The sequence below is a fragment of the Enhydra lutris genome, unplaced genomic scaffold (assembly GCF_002288905.1).
Source record: "Enhydra lutris kenyoni isolate GAN:26980312 unplaced genomic scaffold, ASM228890v2 scaffoldscaffold28, whole genome shotgun sequence".
Classification (NCBI taxonomy): domain Eukaryota; kingdom Metazoa; phylum Chordata; class Mammalia; order Carnivora; family Mustelidae; genus Enhydra; species Enhydra lutris.
The window spans coordinates 5,775,489-5,800,872 of record NW_019154112.1 but is presented as its reverse complement, the minus strand read 5'-3'; the positions used below and the strand labels follow the sequence as shown (position 1 = coordinate 5,800,872).

General features: G+C 49.7%; 1 protein-coding gene across 2 annotated transcripts in view; it reads right to left on the bottom strand.

Annotated features, from left to right (window-relative positions):
• Positions 1-25,384, bottom strand: part of LOC111152376 (peroxisome proliferator activated receptor delta) — a 77,693-nt gene that overhangs the window by 11,156 nt on the left and 41,153 nt on the right. Inside the window, exons 1-2 of one of the 2 annotated variants that reach the window (XM_022510902.1) lie at positions 10,836-10,854; positions 3,475-3,705 (exon numbers count right to left, since the gene is read on the bottom strand). In XM_022510902.1, coding sequence (XP_022366610.1) covers positions 3,475-3,604 — 130 coding nt within the window. In that variant the 5' untranslated portion in view covers positions 3,605-3,705; positions 10,836-10,854. Of the gene's footprint in view, positions 1-3,474; positions 3,706-10,835; positions 10,855-25,384 lie in introns of those variants that run through there. The other variant, XM_022510901.1, reaches the window with a different exon arrangement.

Below are 25,384 nucleotides of genomic sequence, written 5' to 3'. Positions count from 1 at the left end.
GTGAACTATCAGTTGTGCCATCTTGGATTGCAAGTTCAGCAGACACTATTGACCTTGCTTGCATCATTTCCGTATGGAGGGGAGTTCTCTCGCGTATCTCCTCTCCATCACTGGAGGTATGCTGTTGCCAGAGCTGTGACAGTGGCCGGGAGGGTCAACACTATTTACTTCGCTGGCAGAGTCCCACAGGCAACTAACTAGCTGCTGAAGGCAGGGCTAGTTCTGTGGGACCCTGGAGCTGGGTTATTAAGCAGCCTCCTTATTTCTGTCGTCCTGTTTACTTGCACAGTGGGCTTCTCAGGGCTGGCATGCAGTCTTGTCCTCCACTGAAAGGCCAGCCCCTGCCTGGGCACCCACTGAGTGCCTGCTGAGAGAGGAGGTGCCAAGGCCAGGAGGAAGGACACTTGGTCTTCCTCAGCCCCAGCTCCACATTAAGACCCCTGACCTCTTCCTAGGGTGTGGATGGGATGCCCATCACTGAAGCAGGAAGGGACAGCTGCCCCCACCCTTACCCAGCTGGGGGACCCTGGGCATGTGAGTTCCCTGGTTGCCGAGTACTCATGGTGAGGCCTGTCCTTCCTGCCTCTCTGTCAGGTGCTGAGCTGAGGACAGAGCTGCAGAACTTCTGAGGAGTCAGAAGGGAAGCAAACTGCGGGAACTTCCTGCAGTTTCAAGGCTCAAGGCTGTGTTCCATCCTCCTGAATTCCTGAGGGGACTCCAGAGGCCCAAGTCGTAGACTCATGGGGCAGGGTAGAGAACCTCACCCGGCCAGCCCTTGAGGTGGGCAGACTTTAAAGGTAGAGGCTGAGACTGCAGAAGTGAAGGCACCAGCGAAAGCTATTGCTGATGGTCACAGGCTTGAGATCCCTGCCCTGGTTTGTGTGATTCCCGACACAGGATGAGGCTGTGTCCCCAGGGCCCCTCACCTGCCGGCCTTTTTTGGGAAACAAAATTATTTTACTTTTTAAAGAAAAGTGGTGCTTTTGCTTCTTAAACGGTGAGAGTACTGCAGACTTGAGAAGAACACGTAATGGCACGCACCACTGTGTGACCCAGCCTCTCCGTCATGATCCTACTCCTCTGAGTTAATGGCACAGCCCTTTGCATGTACACTCTTCTAGTGCCTTCCATGATACTTAAAGATTTTTAAGCAATGGGATCCCCCATTTGGCAGGAGCTCTTTCTCCCGCTGGTAGATTCAGACCCGCCCAGTCCTTGTTAATGACTACACAGCATTCCACAGTCGGTTTTTCCCACAGTTTACATAACTGATTCCCCACAGATGGGCGCTTGCCCATTTGTTGCTTCTCTGAGCAGCGCTGCAGTAAGTGAGTGTGGAAATCTCTGTGCACTCCCAGTGAGTATTTACATGGGATACGTTCCTAGGACAGGGGACTGCAGGGTCAAAGGAATGAAAGAAGTGTTCGCTTGCATAGTCAAGCTGCCCTTCCACCTTGGGTGGCTGGAGAGCCATGTCTTCCGCCTCTGGCCGCAAGAGTCCTCTCTGTTAATCTGACAGGCTAAATGACATCTCATCTTGAAGATATCTTCTTTGATGAGTAGATTGAAAAACACTTTATTTTCTGGCCATCTGTATTTGTCCAACCGTGAACTGCCTGTTTCTATTTTTCTGTTGTTTGTCTTGTAGAATTTGCAGGAACTTTTCCTATATGATGGCTTTAACACCTAATGATTGTGTTAAACAACCCACTCCTGTTTCAATTATTGAACAGGGAAGACTTTCTAGCTCTACTTCATTGATTTATTGGTAAATGGAATCCATTAAAAATCACATCACATATAGCACCACAAGGGATGGGGTTGGGCAAATTTTTTTCCCAGACAGCTCCCTGTGTGCCCTAAATCCCACTGATAAAGCTCCCTGAGAAGCCATCACCATGTCCACCTTGCCCCATCTGTGCACCCAGGCCCTGCGCTCTGGTCCGCCATTAACAGTAGTATCGTGTGGGGATAGGGTCCCCACAAGGATGTAGGGAAACTCCAGGACAGGTCATTACTGTGGAGGTAACTTCTGTGGGCCTGGCCCCAGATGTGGCAACAAAGTGGGCCCGGCCAGGTGCTAAGGCCACAAATTCCATGGCCTTCTCTTCCCTTTTCACTCTTCCTCAGTGACAGACCTTGCTCACTCTTAGCCTCTGGTGTCTCTCCTCTGCTGCCTAACCCTCCCTGACCATTTCAATTTCAGAACAGTACATGTTATGAGCACTGAGTGACTGACTGATCACCAGTCAGCCATTCCTCTTCTGGGAAAGGCTCTAAATTCATCCCAGTCATAGGGTCTCTAAATTCATCCCAGTGACCAGCCAACACACAGGTTACTGTGGGGGTTTGGGGAGACTTTCTCTTGAGTCCTGAAATGACACCCAGCCCACTTCGGTTATTCCTGGATATGCGGGCGGGATCAGAGGGATGGGATCATGGCCCTTCCCTTACCCTACCCACCACGTGCCCTGAAGAGGAAGCAGCTCAGCAAAGTCCAGGAACTTGTTTTACAGGTTCAAAGTAGTACGGCTCCAGGATTTGGGCCTTTCTTAACTACAGGCCAGGCAGGAACCTGCTCACCTCAGCAGCCCTGCCCTACCTTAACTCTGACACAGCCCTCCAGAGACCATCCTGTGGGGTGGGCCTGCTCCTCTGCCCTCAATCACCACCTGTGGCTGGGATCTCCTGCAGCTGAAACCTGTGGCCAGATCAGGATGTCCCCTGCCAGAAGTGCATCCTCTCGTGACCCTGAGTTCCTCAAGAGGGTAAGGGAGCAAGACTCAGCCAAATGTGCTGGGACTTAGGTGGAGAGAGAAGGAGTGAAGCTGGGGAAGGGGCAGCAGCAGCAGCAGGGAAAACCAGAGGCCAAGGAGTGGATTCTGGGTGCCCCTGAAGGTGGACATAACACGATGATGATGAAGATGGGGAGGGAACAGCACACGGTCCCAGGGAACCGACAAGTGCGATAAGAGAAGCTAAAAACTGGCTCGCTGCACAAATGTAACCTTAATTACAATCATTCAGACGGGGCCGTTTAGCACTTACTCCTAATTACAGGGCCGCTCCATGATGTGTGTCATTAGCACCAGATCAATGGAGCTGGGTGCTGCGACTGTTTGTTACGATCACAGGTACAGCTGATCTTCCCAGCGTGGGTTAACATAGACTGGCTCCGGGTCCCCTGGGCGGCAGCAGGGGAATCATACGGATGACGACACGCATCCCAAATGCTAACTCACTGAATTCTCATGAAAGCCCCTGTCCACATCCCCTACAAGCTGTCGGTTTCACAGAAAGAAGAAGTGCACTGGCCTGAAGTCCTGCTGCTGAGAAGCACCAGCACAGAGCTGTGAACCCCAGCTGCCCAGCTCTGCCCCTCTGAGCCCCATGATGCTGTCTACAGAGGGCAAGGGTTCCCGCTTGGCCCACTCGGCGTCCTCTGCCCTATGTTCCCTGTTGCCCCCTCCTCACCTGTATAGCTGCTGGAAGGAAGAGAGCGCTCTGGTCCTCCATTGAGTTCTGGGGTTCCTTCTGCCTCTGCCACTTCCTTTTTCTCCTCCTCTTCCCGGATCTCAGGGGCTTCCCCCGGCAGCTGCTCCATGGCTGACTTCCCCTCGGCGCCACGCCTGCAGGCCCGCTCATAGCTCTGGCATCATCTGGGTCTGAACGCAGAGGGACCTCTACAGGGCAGCTGCCATCAGCCTGGGCCAAGGGGCAGACAGGAAGAGCGTGAGAGGGTGAGAGAGGAGGGCATGCGAGAGGGCTACCACTGGCAGGGGGGCAGTATGGAAGGGGATCTCCTGCTCCGCTCCTTCACGGCAGGCATGCCTCCTCCCTGTAGCTCTAGCCCACGGGCTCCGCTCCTTGTACCCCGTGTCCCTTCTCCTCCTGCCCTCTGTCCACTTGGTTCCCGAGGCAGGTCTGGGGGGTTCAGAGCAGTCTCCACGAACCAGACAGGGTGACACACCCCTGCATCCTCTTTCCCTCCTCGGCCCCATCCTGCTCTTTGTGCTAGATCAGAATGACTTCAGGGGCTTTTTCCAACTTTGCAGTCCTCCTCGAGATCCTGACACGCATCATGCCTCCTAACCCCCGTCCCTCCCCTCCAGCACTCAGGCTCTCCTATGCCACAAGTTTTGTTTTTGTTTTTTTTTAAAGATTCTATTTATTTGACACAGAGAGATCTCAAGTAGGCAGAGCAGCAGGCAGAGGGAGAGAGGGGGAAGCAGGCTCCCCAGTGAGCAGAGAGCCCGATGCGGGGCTCGATCCCAGGACCCTGAGATCATGACCTGAGCTGAAAGCAGAGACTTAACCCACTGAGCCATGCAGGCACACCATATGCCACAAGCTTTGAAGGGAGTAAGTCCTATCCTTCCTGTGTTTGGGTGTGGGGGGAAGAAAAAAGACCCGAGGCTCTGTTAGGTGCTAGGCTTGCAGCTGGCAGATTTGCAACTAGACCCTCAGCAGCATAGCCGGCAGGTAAGGGGCCAGGCGTTCTGTCCAGGAATCTTTCTGAGGTGGGGTCCCGGGTGGGAACTCCTGCATGGAGGAGGCAGTGCTGACCCTCGGCAAGTGACATATTGCCCACAAATGCCACCATCGCGTCAGTGGTGGTAAGACCATGAGGTGTTGTGGGGGGCGGGGGAGTCGTCCTGGCAGGGACCAGCAGGGAGATGCCTTGAGAGTGGGGTGGATTTTGACCAGAGATGGCATGGAACTTGTGTTGAGAAAAGCATGAGAAAAGACTCAGAGGCAGCACAGTGGAGAGCAGTAAGGATCCCGGTGGCCACAGAGCGAGGCCTGTGGGAGCGAGGATTTGGAGGGATGGCTGGGAAGGTGGGCTGCGTCCAGGCACACATGAGCAACTGACTCCATCCCAAGGCAGTGCAGGCTGTGGGAGGATTGAGAGCATTAAAGACCTGCTTTAGGGAAATCTAAGCATCTGTGGGCTTTCTAGATGTGCCACAGGCAGCTTGAGCTCAACCTATCCAAACAGAACCCACCATCTGCCCTCAAACCCACCCTTCCTCTGGTAATACCTACTTTAGTGATCTGCACTGCTCATCTACCCACTTAGCAAACCCAGAAGTCAGGGGTCAATGGAGACTCTTCCCTCTCCCACGCTGCTCCGCACTTGCACACTTGGCCAGACACTGCAACTACTGGGGAGTTTTTCAAAATAGGGATGTCTGGGCTTATCCCTAGAGATTCTCATCAAATGGTCTGGGGGAGCTGCCTGGGCACTTGGGATCTTTGTTTTCAATTCTCCTGGTGATGGTCACGTGCAGCCAAGCTTGAGAACCACTGCTCTACAGCAAGGCCGCTTCCAGCGGACAGTAAATCTTCCCTCTCCCAGCAATCCTTTCCAGGAGGCTTTCATTTTCCCTTGTTTGGACGGACAACAACCTCTTCCATTTTGTCCGCGAAAGGCAGTTTGGAAATTTGGCCCTAGAGTCTAAGAGCTGGGAAATTGGGAATGTGGAGATGTGCCGGGCATACTCGTTGATCTGATTGATGGTCATGGGAGGGGATTCAGTTCACCAAAGGAAAAACAACATGTCAAGGGAGGTCAGGGGCATAGGCACCAGAGCCAACAGAGCACTGGCCAGGCGCAGGACAGACATGGGACAACCAGACAATCTGGAGTCATGGGAAGGGCTGTTTCACGGGGGCGAGCTCAACTGTGTCAAAAGGTGCAGAGTTGAAGGCTGATAAACTGACACACGACCCCTGGGTTTAGTGACCGCCAGGTCATCAGTGACCTTGTGAGGCAAGTTTCAGTCAAGTGGTTAGGATGGAAACTGGGACTCTGGAGAATAAGTGGGAGGGAGGGAGGTAGTATGGCAAATGGAGACTCGGTTTTTGGTAAATATGTCAAGGAAATAAATGTACTGGCTCGAGAAAGTGGCAAAGTTAGGAAGAAGTTTTTTGGACTAGAGGAGACTCGAGTAAGCCATGGGTAGAGGAGAGGTCTGCAGAGAAAGACCACCTGAAGATTTAAGGCCAGGTAGCTGGGACATAATGACTGATGGGAGGGGACTAATTCTAGGGCACAGGAGGAAGAATGTACAAAGAAGTATCATGGCAACTGGGGAGGAGGTTGTTAAAGCTCATACTGGATGGGATGGCCTCAGTCTTTTAGTTAATAAAGTAGGAGGGAAAGTTGTCCACTAAGAGTAAAAGATGGGACTTGCAGAAAGCAAAGAGGCTGGGTGGAGGCACTTTGGCAAACACAACACAGAATTAGTTGGAGAAGAATAAAAAGAAGTATATAGCAAAGCCATGATAATTAAAACAGTGTCACACTGGTACACGAATAGACAATCAATGAAAGAGAATACAGAGTCCATAAATAGCTGCTAACATATACGGAACGTTAACATGTTATAAAGACAGCACTTCACATCAAAGAGAATAAATGGGTTCTCCAATAAATGGTAATGGGACAACAGAGTAGCCATCTGGAAAAATTAAGATGGATCCCTACCTCAAATCTTCTATCAAGATGAGGTCCCAGGAAATAAAAAAAAAATTTTTTAAGTTAAAACAAAAATATAGGGGTTCCTGGATGGCTCAGGGGGTTAAGCCTCTGCCTTCAGCTCGGGTCATGATCTCACGGTCCTGGGATCAAGCCCCACATCTGGCTCTCTGTTCAGCGGGGAGCCTGCTTCCCCCCTCTCTCTGACTGCCTCTCTGCCTACTTGTGATCTCTGTCAAATAAATAAATAAATAGAATCTTAAAAAAAAAAAAACACCCAAAATATATGCATTATTGGACACCTCGCTCACTCAGTCCATGCAGCACGGAATTCTAGATCTCAGGATCATGGGTTCAATCCCCATTGTGGACACAGAGACTACTTTAAAAAATTGTATATATGTACAAATATACACACACACATATATAAACTTTCAACATAGTAGAAAAAATCATAACAAAAAAAGATAATAAACTGGGAAAAATATCTGTAACTCTCATCAAGGGGCTAGTTTCTCTAAAACATTTCCTATAAACAAGAGGCCAGCAACCTCACAGATAAATGGGCCTGAGATATGAAACATGTATACAGAAAAGGTACCCACTTGAAAAGCTGCTGAGAATCACTCATAAAAAAAAGAAATACACAATACTCAAATACACTTTTAAGATCAGATTAAAACAAATGCTAACATGTTGCTATACACGTTGGGAAACATAATCTCACACAGCCCTGATGGAGAGGTAGGCTGGCATGACTTCTGAAGAGGATAACTTGCTTACAATTATCTAAATTACAAGTGCACATTCCCTATGACCCAGAAATGCCACTTCTGGGTTTTATGGTACAGCTGTGTTTCCACTTTAGCAAAATAACAGAACTTTGTTGGTACACAGTTATCCATTACAGTACTATCGGACTAGTAAGAGGCAAGGGTCACACCGAATGTCTATAATCAGGGGGCTTAGTAAACAAATTAGGACATGGGGACAGGAATTCTATGCAGCCACAAACAAGAATCATGATGTTTATGGACCAGAATGGAAGTATCTTCATATCTCCATCCACATATTAAAAAGGGAATAGAGGAACTTGCAGAAGGAATTGAAGAGCTACACCTCATGCAAAAAAGATAAACCAAAGTTTGTGTTTGCTTGCGTGTGTGTGAGTGTGTAAGGCAGGAAGGCTCCAGAAGAACTGGGAATACTGGTCGCCTCTGGGTCACTAGCGGGAGAGAGGTTTTTTCACAGTACCTTTTGTGCCTTTTAAACTCTGAACTACAGGCATGTTATCTGTTCTGAAAAGCATTTAAACTGGAATAAAGAGGCAAAACCTACAAATGATAATGTGGAAGAGGAGAGGGAGACAGCTGGAGGTGCTCGGGCAAATACAGATGGAAAAACGTCTGAGGTAACCACTACGGTACCATAAATAGCATGTGTGGTTGCCAAATTACTACAGTAGAACAGGAAAACTTAGAAGTCATGTAAAACTCTAGCTTTCTGACTACGAAAGTGTCACAGATGGGACACTATGGAGACACAGAAACTCAATGTGATGTAAGGCAGATTGGATCCTAGAACAGAAAGAGGACAGTGGTAGCAGAACTGGTAGGATTGAATAAAACCCTCTTAGTTTGTAGCACTGAAGCCATGTTCATTTCTTAGTATGGGTAAGTGTCTGGCATTTTTGTATGATGTTCACATTAGGGGAAGCTGGATGAAGGGCACATGGGAACTCTGTGTGATCTCTGTGAGATTTCTGTAACTCTCCAGTTTTTTCAAAATAGAATTTTTTTTTTTAAAGCTTAAAAACTCCTGGCTTGGGGCGCCTGAGTGGCTCAGTGGGTTAAAGCCTCTGCCTTCAGCTCGGGTCATGATCCCAGGGTCCTGGGATCGAGCCCCACATTGGGCTCTCTGCTCAGCGGGGAGCCTGCTTCCTCCTCTCTCTCTCTGCCTGCCTCTCTGCCTACTTGTAATCTCTCCCTGTCAAACAAATAAATAAAAATCTTTAAAATAAAAATGAAAATAAAAAAAAATAATAAAAAAAAACCCTCCTGGCTTTCTGGCTTCTCTTGAAAATTGAGCAGACCTAGCCACTGGGTACCCGCATGGTGCCAACACGACCCTGGGAGCTGAGCAGTGGCCTCCCCTTTACCTGGACAGGTGCTAGCCACTGACACCCACGGTTCCAGCTATTTCCTGCGGGGTCACTTCCTTGGCTGTTTTGCTCATGCCCACTGTGTGAGGTGTTCCCTCCTGCAGGAATCTGAGTCTGTTTAGCATAAATCAGTTCCTCAAGGATCAATCACTGGTCATCAAATTAGACCTGGAGCATGGCGGTCCCTGATTACACGTGGCTCTTACTACAAGGGACAGCCTTCTCGTTGTTTGCCCAACGTCATTCCCCCTTCTTCCTTACTGAGGCCCAATTTTTTGGATCAGGCACATGCTTAGTCAAACACTCCATTTCCCAAGCTCCCCTGCAGCTACTGTGGTCACGGGAGACAATGCTGACCAATACATAAAAAGAAATCTACTGGGAGGGCCTTCTGAAAATAGGTTTTTCCCTGATCAGCAGAGACCAACGTCTACCTTCCCCTTTTCCCACCTGGGCTAGAAATACTAGCTCTGGAGCTGGAGCAGCAGCAGATAGGTTAAGAGGTGGGCCGGGAGGAGAGAAGGGGTCCCGGGCCGCTGCTCCCCTAGCCCTGGAATGCCTGTCTCCGGACTCCCTGCTGCGGGAGACAAGGAAACGCCTGTTTCACAAGCCCTGTTTGCCAGATTTCAGCTGCGGGCGCAACCCTAACAGAAACAACGCGGTATCAGACGCTGAGCTAAAGAGGAGAATGGGCTCCTGGGAGGGGGCTGGCACCAACACTGGGAAAAGGACCTTGGCCATGATCACCGGGAGCAGTCAGTGGAGATGGTGGCATGTAGTAAACGCTCCAAAAACACGAGTAATTCTCTGAGCAACAAGGACCAGGGACACTGATTTGTCCTGCTCCACAGGACTGAAGAGGGGGCAGTATGCTAACAGAAGAGGGCTCAGATGTGACTCCCACGAGCTGCAAGCACAGTGGTGGCAATGACCACAGGGTAAGTGGTGTGCGGCTGAGAACAGACTGTTTCTGGCTCTGCGAAGCTTGGCTGTCAGTGGACACGGGGAAATGCACACCAGACTGCGGTGATGAGAACTGGGGAGGAAGGACATGAAGATCTGGGGTCCCCCTTAGCAGCTGGAAACAGAGGAGGGAAAACTATAACACAGCCTCATGTAGGTAACTTGACAAAACCTTTTCTCGCTCATTCCCTCACACCCTCTGATCCTCTGAGTGACTCTGGGGAGATGGGACAGAGTTCACGGTCAGTCCTGAGTCCTGGAAGCGGGGGGGGGGTGGGGTGGGAGCTAACTGAGCGCCCACTACACGTCATGTCTGGTGCATGGAAAAGAGGCTCTGCTCCATTCTCCCAAGCTCCCGCAGCCGAACCTCGTGTGCTCCCCTGGGGAGGGAAGTGACAGAAAGCTCAGGCTTGCGGACATGCCAAGGATAAAGCAGAAGACCACAGGGTCTCAGACATCGTGGGGTCTGAGCCTGGCCAGGCTTCCGAAGAACCGCGAGCAGTGGGCCACCTCACGCACCTCTGACACCTTGAGCCTCAGCTTCTGCTTCTGCCACCCGCAGAAGGTTATTTCACGTGACCGGGGAACTGTTATCAGTTTCGGGGGGTGCAAATGGATGCCTCTTGAAACAGATGTGGATCTGCGCTCTGGCTAGAGTTCTGGATTTGGGGCCAGGGGCCCTGGATTCCAGGCGGATGCTCCTTCCCTGACTGGAGCTGTCCCTTCTGGCTGTGACCAGCAGGAGGGGGAGGGGAAGTCTGGTTGTTCTAAAACCCACGCACATCCCTTGGGCTGTTTCATATTTAGATGGAACCGCTGTGCTGTAGCCCATCCTTGCTTTTTGCCAGAAACCACATTTTCACACAGCCCTGGCTGTTCCATTTACAGCTGAGGTCTGCCCATCTGCCCGCAGCCAAGGCCGCCCCATCGCCACTGCTGTTCTCAGCTTGCCTGGTCAGGGGTTACTCTGATCCTGGGGTCCTCTCCTGACCCAACTGGGCCCAGGCCCGCAGGCTGGCCATTCCGCAGGGGGCTGCCACCCCACTACCACTATTCCTACAGTGGACCTTATTACCCTTCCTTTCTGCAGCCCTAGCACTGAAGGAGCACACACAGGCGCCAGGTCTAACTTCGGTGTGGCTGGGAAGCCCAGGGTTTTCCTGCTGCAACCCCCCATTATTGGGCCAGAGCCAGAAACCCCTGACTGTGTCCCAGTGTCAGCCCACTTACGAGGTTGGTGCTGTCATCAGACAGGACAAGGGTCCTGAAGCCAGGATGAGGAGGTGCTGTTCAGACACAAAATGGAGTCTCTGGCGAAAGAATTTCTTGTAAAACAAATGCCCTCCCACCCTGACTCTGGCACGTACACATGTGTGTTGTTTGTATTCATGCTCACACAAGCCAGCAGTGCAAGCAAACCCAGTGCTCCCACTCTGGTACCCACTTTTTTTTTTTTTTTTTTAAATTTAAGATTAGTTATTTGAGAGAGAGAGAGTGTGTGTGAGCAGGGGGAGGGGTGGGGGAAGAGGGTGAGATTCTCAAGCAGACTTCATGCTGAGCATGGAGCCCAACGTGGGGCTCGATCCCATGAGTGAGATCCCAAGAGTTTGTTGCCTAATTGACCGAGCTACCCCTCCAATACCCACTCTCTTCCCCCAAGAAGAATGCGAGGCCTTCTGCGAGGGAAGGCAAGGGGAGGTGCACACTCCATCCACTTGCCATCAGGCAGGTCTAGTTCATGGGCAGAGATAATCAGGAGCTTAGCCCAAATGACCCAGAGCTATACAGAGGCCTGGTCTGGTGTCCAAGCAACAAAGCTGCCTGGGGCCCTAATCCATCCCCCAAAGTCTAGACATCTTCAGGAGGCAGAGCACCCCTGCCACCCACCGGCAGGCTGCCTGCTCGGACTGGGGTCAGGCAGGGTGCTGGAGCCCCGCTCATCTCTCAGAGCTGTGGTGCAGCCTGACAGGCTTCTCTCTGCACCAGAGCCCAAGCTGGGTCACAGCTCTAAGCCTCCAGCTCACCACCTCCATCTCAGCGGTACTGGCTTCCCTTCTCCCGGGGCTTACTATATCCCAGGCTCTGTGTGTCCGGACATATAATCCTCCCAACAACACTAAAAGTCGAGTACTATTACTACATCCATTTAACTGATGAGGAATTTGTGCACAGAAAGGGAAAGTAACTGGCTCAAGGTCACACAGAAATCGGAGTAAGGTCACAGTAATTGGAACAGCAGGACTGGAGTCCAGGCAGGTTGTTTGAGGTGTTAATCACTGCACTATGGGCCTTACAAGTGGTGCCAGGTAAGACTGGTATGTCCAGAAGATGGTATGTCCCTGCCCTGCTGGATCTAGAAGCTGCTCTTAGCCTCGGTCTGGAGCTATCGCTGTTGAATTCTTGGTCTAGCCGCCAATCCCCAACTGTTTATCTGTCAAGAATATCCTGGGTCAAAGTCCTTCTGGATACTCCCTGCCAGAAAATGACTGCTGTGGGCTAAAGACAGCCATAAGCTCTGGTTCCTGGCTCCTTCTCCAGGCATCCCACTCGCCCTGCGTGCCAGCACCACTCTCTGACCCTCCAGGCTCGTACTGGCCTCAGCTTAGAATGCTGCCCCCTCAACTCCTTTCCTTCAAGAGTGGGCTCTCCTGCACCCCCTCCCTGAGGAGGAAATGCTCGCTTCCCAATCCCCTGCCCTACAATCAGCTGTGTAGAAGAGAACCGACAGGGAGTACCCTACTCTAGGCATGTGCCTCTCCTTCAGAGAGCTGGGCCCAAACCTTCCTCTACTTCTTGTGCTCCCTCACCCCAATGCAGATGACCCAGTTGCTGCCCTTTCCTCCCTCACGCCACTCCAGGAGGATGAGGATCAGCAGTCTCCAGATCAAGGGCAGAGGTTGCCCCATTTCCCTGGCAAGTGCTTTCAGGATCAGCAGTGAGAGAGGCCATGGAAGAATGGGCCTGCTTGACTCTGTCCCAAGCTTTCCAATCAATCATTAATCCAGGTACTGACCCAGTGCCCTAGTTTTCCAGGCCAGCAACTCCACAGGGCTCTTTGCTCCCCATTTGCCAATCCAGGTCACCCCACTCCTTTCAGGGCATAGGAGAGGCCTGTGCGGCAATGAACAGTTAGCAGGCCACCTGAAGCCAACCCCCCAGAAGTAGTGTCGGGGCTGGTTTTATTCAGAGAGATCAGGAACCAGAGAAAAGACAGGCAGGAGGCCACCCTTGGCCCTCACATTATGTAATTTTTCCAGTAAGAGTCAGGCCCCTAAGCCCTGCAGAGTGGAGCTAGCTAAGCTAAAATAGAAAGAAAAGCCACCTCAGGCAGTTACAGAGTGTGGCAGAGAAGAGATGGGGTGGGGGGGGGAAGCTCTTCATCCGGGATCTGCCCTGCCTGAGTATGCTGGGAGACCCGGACCCCCAGCCATCACCTTTCCCGCTATAAGGGTTAAGGCGCTGAGCACTGCCCTGGCTATCTTGGGCTGGAGCTATTGAAAACCAAGGACGTATCAGAAATCTCCAGTTTGCGGGCACCTGGGTGGCTTGGTCAGTTAAGAATCTGCTTTGGCTCAGGTCATGATCCCGGGGTCCTGGGACCGAGCCCCGCATTGGGCTCCTTTCTTGGTAGGGAAGTCCGCTTCTCCCTCTTCCTCCCCCCAGATGTGCTCTCTCATTCATTCTCTCTCTCAAATATATAAAATCTTAAAAAACAAACAAACAAACCTACAGTTTTTATAGACAACAGAATCTCAGCAATGTTGAAACACGTACACAATGCAAAAGAAACAAAACTGGAAAGACATGGCCCAAACTGTGAATGGTACTTTTCTCTGAGGGGTCCAGCTAGGGGTGATTCTTATTTTCTTATATTTTTCTTGTGTTCTCCAATTTCTTCACCAAGAGCATAGGTTACTTTAATGATGGGGGTGGGGGAGATGTTTAAAGAAGTGTGGTGAACAAAGAAAACTGAATCATACGCTGAGATACTGATGAGGTAAGAGAAAGGCCTGCCCAGAAAAGACCCAGATCTCTCCTCCTGGAAGCCCAAGGGAGGAAGGAGGATGATGCATCACTGCTCAGAGAAGCCTCCTGAGGTAAGGGTGGTTGTGCCAGCATGCAGGGGGCCACACCAGGGGACCTTTCCAGAACGTTTCATCTGAGGACCTCAGGTGCTACGGCTGCTGGTGCTGTCAGTGCCCCTCCACTCTTCCTCCGGGCCCTGCCAGCTGCTGCCAGCTGCTTTCATTCACTCATTCAACAAATATTTGTTTAGTACCTACTATCACATGCCGGGCTACGTCAGGCAAGTAACCAACATAAATATGTAACTAGGAATGACGACCAGTGCTCTGAAGGACAAAGGCCAAGCACAGCGGGGTCACACTCAGAGCGTGGTAGCCTAGTGTGGGTGTTCAGTGGACGCCTCTGACTGCGACATGGGCCTGCAGGGTCCTGGGGCAGCGGGGAGGAGAGATGTGATAAGGCCCCACGGAGAGAGCGGGATGGCAGGGCCCCTCTGAGAACACAGGAAGGCTGGTCTAGCTGGGGCTGGAGACCACCTGGGGCTTCAAAGGGCAAGCTGAGGATGTGGGTGTTTATCCAAAGAGCAGCAGAGCGCCTAGGAGGGCTCTGAAGAGGATGGGCATGGGCAGCATCCGAGCTGCATTTAAACACGAGCTTCTCTGGCTGCTGTGGAGGGCGGGCTGGAGATGGTTTCAGTCGGGTTCTGAAAAGCCAGGGTAACAGCAAACCTAGCTGGGCCACCAATGGGAAGGAGAAGGCCACCTCCCAGAGCCCTGGAAGGCTGGGCATGGGACGCAGCTGCCTATACATTCACGGGAAGATCATCGCGACAGAGCGGAGGGGTGAGGCTCTTGCATTGAGCTGTGTGCTTCTCCAGCTGCCCCATCTGTGCCTTCCGAGTAAAAGATCAGTGCAGGCTTAGATGACCTCCAAGGCCCCTTTGGGCTCCGACGTCCTTCGCTCCAGCCCCCTCGCACTGTCCTGGTCTTACTGATTCCCAGCTGTGACAAACATACACACGGATCAGGGGAGCAGATGTGGCACTTGCTATGAGGCTGACTGCCACAAGTGGCCACATTCCTGGGCCTGACCACTCCATCCAAGCCCCCCAGACTCCCGACACATAGCTCTCATGCCCGACACACTGAACTGTGGACCAGCAGCCCTGCTCTGGGAGCTATGTGGTTATAAGGCAGGGGCCAGAGGTCACTACACATACCCTTTTCTTTTTAAACAACAAAGACCAGGACACCAGCCAGCTCTTTAAAGTTCACAGAACGCCTTCTGTACACAATCCCGTTTAATCAACCCTGTGGGAGGGCGGCAGACAGGAATAATGTGTGTTGAGCACTAGAATGGATTATTTCACTTTAACACCATGATGACCCTCCAAGGGAAGCTCTAATTCCTGCTGGCCACATGAACAAACTGGGTGAGGGAACAGAGGCTGGTGGTGACGGGGGTGCGCAGCACATGGAGGCGGTGCCAGGTCTAGTGAGAGGGAACGAAACTCAGACCAGCCCAGGAGAAACGGGCCTCACAGTTGGAAGGGGGAGGTCAAAACGGGGGTCGGCAGGCCTGAGTGACTTCTGAACCTCTCCAAGGGGAGGGGAGATAGGAAAGAACCCTATAGCTAAGCCAACGTTGGTCAGTTCTGTCCAGGAGAAACTGCGGCACCCAAGTTCAAGCTTCACATTTAACAGTGTTCATGTCCTTTGACTCTGTAATTCCCCTCATAGGAAAATGCACTGGGCTGTTCGGTGCAGTGTTATTTATAATAATGAAATAACTTTTTATAATAAGGAGAAATATTTATAATGAAAAAGAACAGAAATGACTCAATGCCCAATAGAGGAATGGTTACATAAATTAGGCATCCCCTGACAAATGGAGTACCAGCCAGCTATGAAACTTACACTTCTGTACAATATTTAATAACTTCTTTTTAAGTGAAAAATAATAAAATACAGAACTACACAGACAGCAGGATTCCCATAAAAATGACTAGAGAAAGAATGGAGGCAAGTTTCCTCGTATGCATAGATGGAAAGTGATTTACTGTTTTTATGTGGCTGTACTTTTTTAACTCAATATACCAAACACGTATTACCTTCACCTTACACTTAACCCATCACAATATGTGATACCATTGCTGGATCCTCCCTCCTTACACCTTCTATTACTTGGCTCCTAGGCTTGCTGGCTGCTCCCACACAATCTCTTTTGCTCCTCCCAGTCAACTCCCAGTCTGAAGGTCTCTTTCGTTTTCCAGCTACACTTGCTCCCTACATGATCTGAAGCTGGCTCGTAGCTTTCAATACCTTCAATAAGTATGTTTATGACTCCCATATTTAGTTCTCCAGTTCCAGCTTCTCGGACATCTCCACATGGATGCCCAGTGGTATCTGAACAGAGCCCTTGACCTTCTTCCAAGGTCTTTTCCATCTCAGTGAAGGTCATCTCCGACCTTCTAGTTGGTCAGGCCAAAATGTTGGAGTCAGCGAATCCTATGGCCTCTGCCTTTAACAAATACTCAGAACCTAATTACTTCTTACCACCTCCACTGCCATGATCCTGGTCCAAGCCAACATCCTCTCTTGCCTGGATTATTCCAACAACCTCCCAACTGGCTTCTCTGCTTCGGGCTTCACCCTCTACTCTCCACACGGCAGATTGATCCTTTTAAGTCCAATATTGTCCTTCCTGTGACCAGATCCCTCCAGGAGCTTCCTGCCCATCTCTACGGTGGCCTGTGAGGCCTTCCAGAATGGGTGCCCGGCCCTCTGGCTCTCTTCCTGGCATACTGTGCACAGGCACATGGCCTCCCTGCCAATGGTATTGAACGCAACAGGGATAACTTCCTGCAGTGTCTCTGCAGCTATTCCCTCCAGCTGAAATGTACTTCCTCAGGGTTTTGCTCCCAGGTGAAAGACAACCCAACAATGGACCCGTGAGCCAAACCCAGGTGACTGAAAGCTCCTCACCCCCTTCCTAGTCTTTGCAACGTGGGTTCTGTTTGCCTCTCCTGCTCCCCAGAGGCTGTTCCAAGGACACAGTCTTGAGATAGTGATATGTTATTGAAAACACCTGCGTGGTGTACATGACTGACCATAGTTAAGGTCTCCTGGTAAGCGTTCAAGATTTGGTGAGTGGGTTGGGGATCCATTTGTCTTGTTGTCACCCAGATAAGCCCTGCAAGCAAGCTCGCTTTCCTTATTCAAACTGTCCGGTGCTAACCTGGAGTGGCCTGCCTCTTTCTTTGGCTCTGTCTGCCCTCTGTTCGAAGTGACACCTGACCACTCAGTTTAAAACCATCCCAGCCCACCCTCAGGTACTTCCATTTCTCTTCCTGCTTCAATCTTCTCCATAGCTCTCACCACTGTCTGGAATGGTGTGAGTACACCTATATATGTATATACATACATATACATATATGTAAGTTTTTTTTTAAGATTTTATTTATTTATTTGACAGACAGAGATCACAAGTAGGCAGAGAGGCAGGCAGAGAGAGAGGAGGAAGCAGGCTCCCTGCTGAGCAGAGAGCCAGATGCGGGGCTCAATCCCAGAAACCTGAGATCATGACCTGAGCCGAAGGCAGAGGCTTTAACCCACTGAGCCACCCAGGCGCCCCCATATATGTAAGTATTTTTAAAGACTATTTGCTTACTGATTGTCTTTACCCAAAAGAATATAAACCCCACAAGGCAAAAATTTTCACCTGTTAGAGTCACACTGATCTTCAAGTCTTACAGCCATGACTGGCTGATAGTAACTGCTCAATAAATATGTACTGAATGAATGAATAACTTTTTATAATTGAAAAAAAGATTTCCATTCATGGCCGGGCCTGAAACAGCCCTGCAGAGATCTGGTCTCAGTTTCAGTTTTCCAGGGGTATCTGAGCCTGCTCTCCAGACCCTTCCAGTCAAGAGAGGAGCTCATCAGGACCACAATGAACTAGAAATGCAGTGTAGGGGAAGATAGGGAGTCCAGAATCAGCTGGCTGAGGGTACCTCATTGTGGTCCAGGCCAGCTCTTTTGCTAATCTGTCAGGTGACCTTGGAAGGCAGTGGTTCATTTTTCTTGGCTTAATTTTCCCCCTGGGGAGTGAGTATTGGGGCATCTATCTCCTACCTCCTGTTGATTCTAAAATCCTCTCACTGAGCAGACCCCATGGGTAGTAGTCACTGGAAAATGGCCCAGATCACTCATAGGCCTCAGCTCCTCTCAGGGCAGGGGTGGGGATGTGGTGACAAATCCTCCAGTGTCTACACTCCAATCATGGAGGAAGGTAGGCCGTTATCTACTACAACCTCAGGGAAAGCTGCACACAGACGGGGAAGGGGGTGGGGGAGAGTGGCTAAGTCCAGAGAAAGAAGAAACGGTTTCTGTTGGAGGCCTCAGGGAGGGTTCAAGGCTAAGGAGAGCTGGGTTAAGATCATTAAGAAATGATCTTAAAAGTAAAACGTGCTCGGGGCACCTGGGTGGCTCAGTGGGTTAAAGCCTCTGCCTTCGGCTCAGGTCATGATCCCAGAGTCCTGGGATCGAGCCCCACATCGGGCTCTCTGTTCGGCAGGGAGCCTGCTTCCTCCTCTCTCTCTCTCTGCCTGCCTCTCTGCCTACTTGTGATCTCTGTCTGTCAAATAAATAAAATCTTTAAAAAAAAAAAAAAGTAAAACGTGCTCAAGAAAACATAGAATTCAGAGAAGAAAAGAAAATCAAGGAGGGGGGAGACTGCTTTTTAACTATAGATTGAGGGCTGGTTGTTCTAGGTGGGGGAAATGCAGGGTGTTAGGCCCAGGAAGGGGGTGGATGGAGAGAGACACAAGCAGACAGGGTGGCAGGGACCAGAGAAGGCAGGGGAAGGAGATCATAGCCAAACCACAGCACGGAGACCCTCCTGCAGCTCTCACGCGGGGCCTACCCAACTTCTGCGTTAAGCGCACCGTACAAAGTGTTTCTACATGCCACGCATTACTGTAAGCTCCTTACATTAGTGACTCCCTGGGGCTTCGCAAGTGGGAACTAGGAAGCAGGTACTATTATCATTCCCATTTACCGATGACAAGACAGAACAGGGAAGGGTGAAGTAATTTCCATGCCCAACAGAGCCAGGATCAGGACGCAGAGCCATGAGCCAGTCTGCCTTCAGGGTGGGAGCCCTCACCCCCACTCCTGAGCCCCTCTGATGCTAAAAAGGCTCCTGCATCCTGGTGGGTGAACCCATCCTCCAAACAAACCTCCACTTCTGGTCCGGTCCATTTCCTGATCTCTGGTCACCAAGTCCTGACCTGCACCCCTCCCTCCCCTCAAGCCATCCTGTCCAGATGAGACCTCAGTTACCGAAGCAATTGTCACTGGACCCGTTCCTGACCCTCCTCCTCCTTCATTTATCATGGCCTCCTATTGTGTGGCTCCTAAAACCTCCAACGGTCAAGATGAAGCTAGAATGTTGGAGTGGTAATACTTTAAACCAATCTTTTCTCCTAAGTCAGTAAGGTGCCAAAGTGTCATGAGATGCTTTCCTCTAGGTGCTGTTCATTAACCTCTGGATAAGGCAACTGGACAAATTACAGTGACTGCCCCGGTCCTGCTGAAATCCAGACCCCCAGCAAGACTCTTTTCTGTCTGGAGGTGCAGATATGGGGGAGGGGAGGCGAGTAGAGTGTTAATTCAGGCCTATATGTCAAGTGTACTCCCAGTTTGGTCTCTAATATGCTGTGTACCTCTGGGTGACCTTCTAACCTCTCTGTGCTCCAGTTTTCCCAACTGTGAGACGGGATTAGTAACCACATGCCGTCCTGAACGGAAGAAGCAAGGCTTGGGTAAGATATTCAATGTGAAAAACATTTGTATTATACAATTTGCACATCAAAATATCAATGGTGGTGATCTCCTAGGGGTAATATTTGTTTCTTCTAAATTTTCTATAACGAACATGCACTGTTCAGTAAGTAAAAAGGAAAAAAAAAGTTTTAAAAGCATGATCAAACACGAGACATCATTATTTTAGAGAAAGCGAGATGAAGCAGAACAAGCTACAGAAGTCAATCTCATGATGTGACATTCTGGCATATTCCTGCCATGGAACTCTCTGCAGAACCCCAACCCCCACCAGAGCACCAGATGGTACACATGTGGGGCCACGGCAGGATGGCCCTGACACGCCGCTGGGAGGGGATGGCGAGGGGTCCCTTCTCACATCTGCCACATACCCATTTCGTTTAAGACAATGTACACAGCCAACACACGTTTGCCCAGTAACCCAACAACTACTAAGGGAAAACAGTCCGGAATGGGAGGGAAGAAGGAGCAGTGTGATGGTGGGGAGAGTAATAGTTTTTAGAAGTATGTAGTTTTTAGAAGTAATTGTTTTTAAAAAGAGGCACCAAGGGGTGCCTGGGTGGCTCAGTGGGTTAAGCCTCTGCCTTTGGCTCAGGTCATGATCCCAGGGTCCTGGGATCAAGTCGCGCATTGGGCTCTCTGCTCAGCAGGGGGCCTGCTTCTCTCTCTCTCTCTCTCTGCCTCTCTGCCTACTTGTGATCTCTGTCAAATAAATAAAATCTTAAAAAAAAATAAAAATAAAAAAATAAAAACAGGCATCAATGTCTTTTGCAAGGGAGCTGAGAAGAGCCAGGAGTCTCCTTTAAAAACTTCTTGCTTTCTCCCTAACAAAAGCTCTGGATCTCACTTGAGTGAAATCAGCTTGGGAACTAGGGGTGAATATGGACACCAGAGGAGGCAAAGCTTGTCTGGTGTTGGATCTCAAAGACATTTTCAGAACTTACTCTCTCTTCTCCCTGTCCTTTTCCTTCTTTTTAAGATTTATTATTTATTTGAGAGAGAGTGAGAGAGAGAGAAAAGGGGCAGAGGAAGAGAATCCCAAGTAGACTCTCCTCCCTGAGCAGGGAACCCAACATGGGGTTCGATCTCATGACCCAGAGATCACGACCTGAGCTGAAACCAAGAGTTGGACGCTTAATTGACTGAGCCACCCAGGTGCCATCCCCCACCTTCGGCGCTTTCAAGTGCACACCTATGCGGTTGCTCTCTAAGGTCCTAGATAAGGGCTCAGTTAACAAATATTTGAAAAGCATGAAGCTCCCCCAAAGAGGAAACCAGAACCAGAGGTAAAGGAATGAAAGCTCAAATCAAACAAGAGTCTTCAAGTCTCAGGAACACCAGTACATACTTTTTCAACATCAAAGCCCCTTGGAGAGTCAGAAAACTGGCCCACGCCCTCACCTTCCAATTTGCATTATCGTTTGGGCGGCAGCTTCTGGATTGACAGACAGCCTTCAGAGCTCTCAGTGGGAAAGCTGGTCAAAAAAAAAAAAAAAAATCTGCTGTCTCACTTCTCAGGACTCAGAGCCAGGACAAGGGATGAGCAGGACAAGATGGGGAAGTACCGGGCGTGGAGCGACAGAAGGACAACACCTGGGGAATTCATCCAGAGAGCGGAAGGCCTCACATGTTGGTTCATGTTAGGCTCCCAGTGTGGATTTCTGCCCTATCTGGCAGAAGGAAGAAGGAGCTCTTTTGGAAAGAATCAGGTGAAGTACTACCACTGTTCCCTGAGTGCTACCGCCAATGATGACAGGGAGTCTTGTCTATAAACACCACTGTTCCTCTGGGGTTCTCTCCAGGGGGACCCTCTGTCCCTGCTGACCTGGCTGCTGGAGCCCTAAGGGGTCTCTCCAAGATGCAGGGCCTAGGGAGGCCATCAGTTGAGGTAGAAGAACTCCCCAGAATTCCCCTCTGGGCCCACAAGGCACAGCTTGCTCCTGGTCAAGCCACTGTGGCCCTGCCCTGGATATGGCCACTTCCTGGGAGGCCTGTGAAGATGAACAACTCAAGGAGAAGCAGTAGGAACTCAGGAAGGCTGACTCTCCTGGACTCTCAGCTCCACAGCAATAGGACAACAGGGTCCTGACACACCATATCCTGCCTGAGCTGGACCCACTGTTTTCCTCATAACAACTGCTCACTGGAAGGGCATGAGGAACAGACATTACTCACCACGTGCTCAGGTGCTACTTGCTTTGGAGAGAGCTAACTGGGAAGATGTCAGGTGGTGGGCTGGTGGGCCGCCAGAGCAGAGGGCCGGCAGAGAGGCCCAAGAGTACTCCAGAGTAACTGCCGCAGCCTTCCTCTCTTCTTGCCTCCTTGAGAACCTCCACCCAACTCCTAGGGCGTCCAGAGCACGCAGGCAGTGTCTCCCCACCCACAGTGACCTGCTTGGCAAGGTTCTGCACACCTTTCCCCCATTAATACTTCCTGTCTCCCTCCCCACCCCCAGGAACCCAGGCAGGCCTAGGGAATATCCCCTCCACCCATCTCGACTACCCTTGGAATTCACGGGCCAATCTGGGGATCCTGGGTGCTGACCCCAGCATAAGCCAAGGCCGGGTATGTGAAACCTGCACTTCCCTGTCTAGGGAGGGGGGTCTGGAATGGCGCCAGGGTCTCACCTTTGTAACATCCATACAAAAGCTTTTATTCCAAAGGTGGCTGAGGAGAGTCCGAGAGCCTGCCTACCAGCTTGCCTGAGTTGCACACGCCTTCCTAGAGCACAGCCCGCCACGTGCCGGAGAGGCGCCTCTCTCTTCCCTCTCGCCTCGGATCCTGTAAGGGCTGGTGCCCTGCTGTGTTCTGAGCAGCACTACCGAGTGCCTGGTGCCACCAAAAGAATGATGGGGCGCCTCCGAGGCAGCAGACTGTCATCAAGGACAAGGGCAGGGTTCTGGTTCTGAAAGAACAGCTTGGGAATCCTGGCTCTGCCACTCACTAGCTGAGTGGCCTTGGGCAAATTGCTTCACCTCTCTGAGTAGCTATTTCCTTTTATGTACAACTACTCACCCCAGAGTGATTATGTAATTTGCCTACAGTTTTGGGGAGAGATGGCTGTAGAGCTTGGTCCCCCGCCCCAGTTTCCTGGCTTCCAGGGCCTTGCTGACAACACCAAGATGCTTCTGAGTAGCAGGTGCAATTGACAGAGAAACACATTGGTGAAAAGTTCCTTCCAAAGTGCTCTGCCTTACAACAAAAGCAGTCTTCCCAGCCAGCAGTTTAACTAGGTGATTCAAGTTAGCATCACCTTTACTGGGGCCAACTGGGGCCATCACGCTGCCTGATGTGGAGCAACAGGAAGCACTCATTACCTATGTGGATTTGCACCAAAAAATGATAACCGGAAATCTATTCGCAAGGAAATGACCAAACAAATATGGAATGTGGACAATCGACACAGTGTCAAGCAAATGCACAGACTGTTAGCACCTGATGAATCTTAGCAAAGGAAGGAAGAGATGTTCACCACACTCTTCTTTCAACTCGCCTGTAGCTTGGACCTTTTATTAAATGAAAAACAGAGAGGAAAAAGGCTGTTCTGCCTTCAGCTCACCCATGACTCTCAACAGAGACTCGGATGTATCGTGTTCCATTCCCTATCCAGTGTCGGGAATATAAAAATTCAGGCTTCTTTGCTTGTCATGCAAAGCTTGGCACAATAACGATCTCACAGGGTTTTTGAAGCTCATCTTCCACAAAACTCTAAACCGTGAACCACCATCAGCCACAGCTGTTTACACACTGCTTCCAGACAGCCAGCCATTAGCTGAAAACCCATTTATTGAGCCAACAACTTTCATGGAGTATTCTCTAAGGGTCATGCACCCACCTTGGGTAAATGCATCAAACCGGGCCCCAGAGGCATTATAATGGACCAGACTTGGTGGCTGCCCTGTGGAGCTTACCTGGTAGGGAACCACATAATAGTTGGCACAAGAGTTGGCTTTTGTCAAGTGCTGCCCTGTGATCTCATTCTCTCTCTCTTTTTTTGAGTAGGCTCCACACCCAGCATGGAGCCCAATGTGGGGCTTGAACTCATGACCCTGAGATCAAGACCTGAGCCAAGTGTCAAGTCAGATGCTTAACCAACTGAGCCACCCTGACTTGTGATACCTCTTGACTGTACTTCCATGCAAAACTTCCTTCTCAACATTTCTTGGGAAATTTATCTCTTTTATTTAATCCCCAAACTTGAGAAACATCAAGTGAAAAGTTGGGAAAATAGGAAAAAGTATGATAATCCTCTGGTGAAAATTAAAGCTTAACAATCAATCTAGAGATGTTACTGGTTTGAAAGGCTCCACTGACTTCAAGTCAAAGCAGGAGCAAGAAGCTCACATGCAGAGTTGAAGGTTAAGGCTGGCATCTCGGAACCAGGACAGGAGTGTGAAGGAGAGAAGTGGTCACAATCTGATCGAGTCTTGCTTGTAGCCACTGCCATGCTGTATGTGTGCATTTATGGCCCCATCTGCAATTAATGGTGAGTCGTTCTTGCAAATATGTATTAATATATTTAAATACATAGTACGTACAAATCCTACTAGTACATTTTAAGAAATAAGTCTAGAAGCAAAGAAAGCCCCTAAATTGGCAATTTTGACACATGATTTTGTGTAGTGCTCTTAATTTTGTTATGAGATCCACCTGTTAGGTTACTCAAATACTACTTAACTTCTCAGTAATGTTCACTGGCATTTTCCAGTGTCTATTTGATATGGGAGAGATAGAGACAAAATATATGAGTTTGTGGAATTCTAGGACACAAAGTCAGAAATGGATCTAAAATCTGAATTAATAAAGCATCACTGATTAGTAAAAGCAGTAATTACATCAAAATTGGGGCAAGCAAAGTACTTTCATCACTACAAAAGGAAATGAGCCTCTAGGAAGTAACGTGTGCCTTGATTTCCAACTTGAAGATGCTTTTGGAAACATGCTTAACAAACAAATAAACAAAAAACAATCTGATTTGGGTTGCCTGGGTGGCTCAGTCAGTGAAGCATCTGCCTTTGGCTCAGGTCATGATTCCAGGGTCCTGGAATTGAATCCCACATGGGGTTCCCTGCTCAGCAGGGAGTCTGCTTCTCCCTCTCCTTCTGCCTGCTGCTCCCCCTGCTTGTGCTCTCTCTGCCAAATAAACAAATAAAATCTAAACAAACAAACAAAAGAAATGGGCAAAAGATTGAACAGATACTTCACTAAAGAAGATAAATAGATGGCAAGCACACAAAAAGATGCTCAACATCCTTAATCATTAGGGAACAGCAAATTAAAACCAGTGAGAGACCACTACATACCTATTAGAATGGCCAAAACGAAACAAAAAGTGACAACACTAAGTGCTCACAAGGTTAAAGAGCAACTGAACTCTCATACATTGCTGGCAAGGATTCAAAATGGCATAGTCACTGTGAGAAAGAGATGGCCAGATAAATATATTCTTACCATAGATCTAGCAATCCACTCCAAGGTATTTACCTAAGTGAAATGAAAATCTTTGTTCAAACCAGCATACGAATGCTTTTTCAAAATTGTCAGGAACTGAAAACTGAAAGGTCCCTCAAGTGAAGAACGGATAAACAAACTTACCAGGGACTACTCTTCAACAATAAAAAGGAACAAATGAATGCAGTAGCAACAGATGAATTTTAATACATTGTGCTAAGTGAAAGGTAGAAAAATGCTATGTACTTTATGACTCCATTCATATAACATTCTGCAAAAGGCAGAACTATAGGGACAGACAATGGAGTAGGAGTAAATGATATGGGGAGGTTTGACTATGAAGGAGTGGGCCAAGGGAATGTCATTGTTTTGAGGGGGTAACTACACAGTTCTTACATTTCTCAACAAGATCATCACCCAGCTCAAGATCCCAAACATTTCCAGCACCCCAGAAGG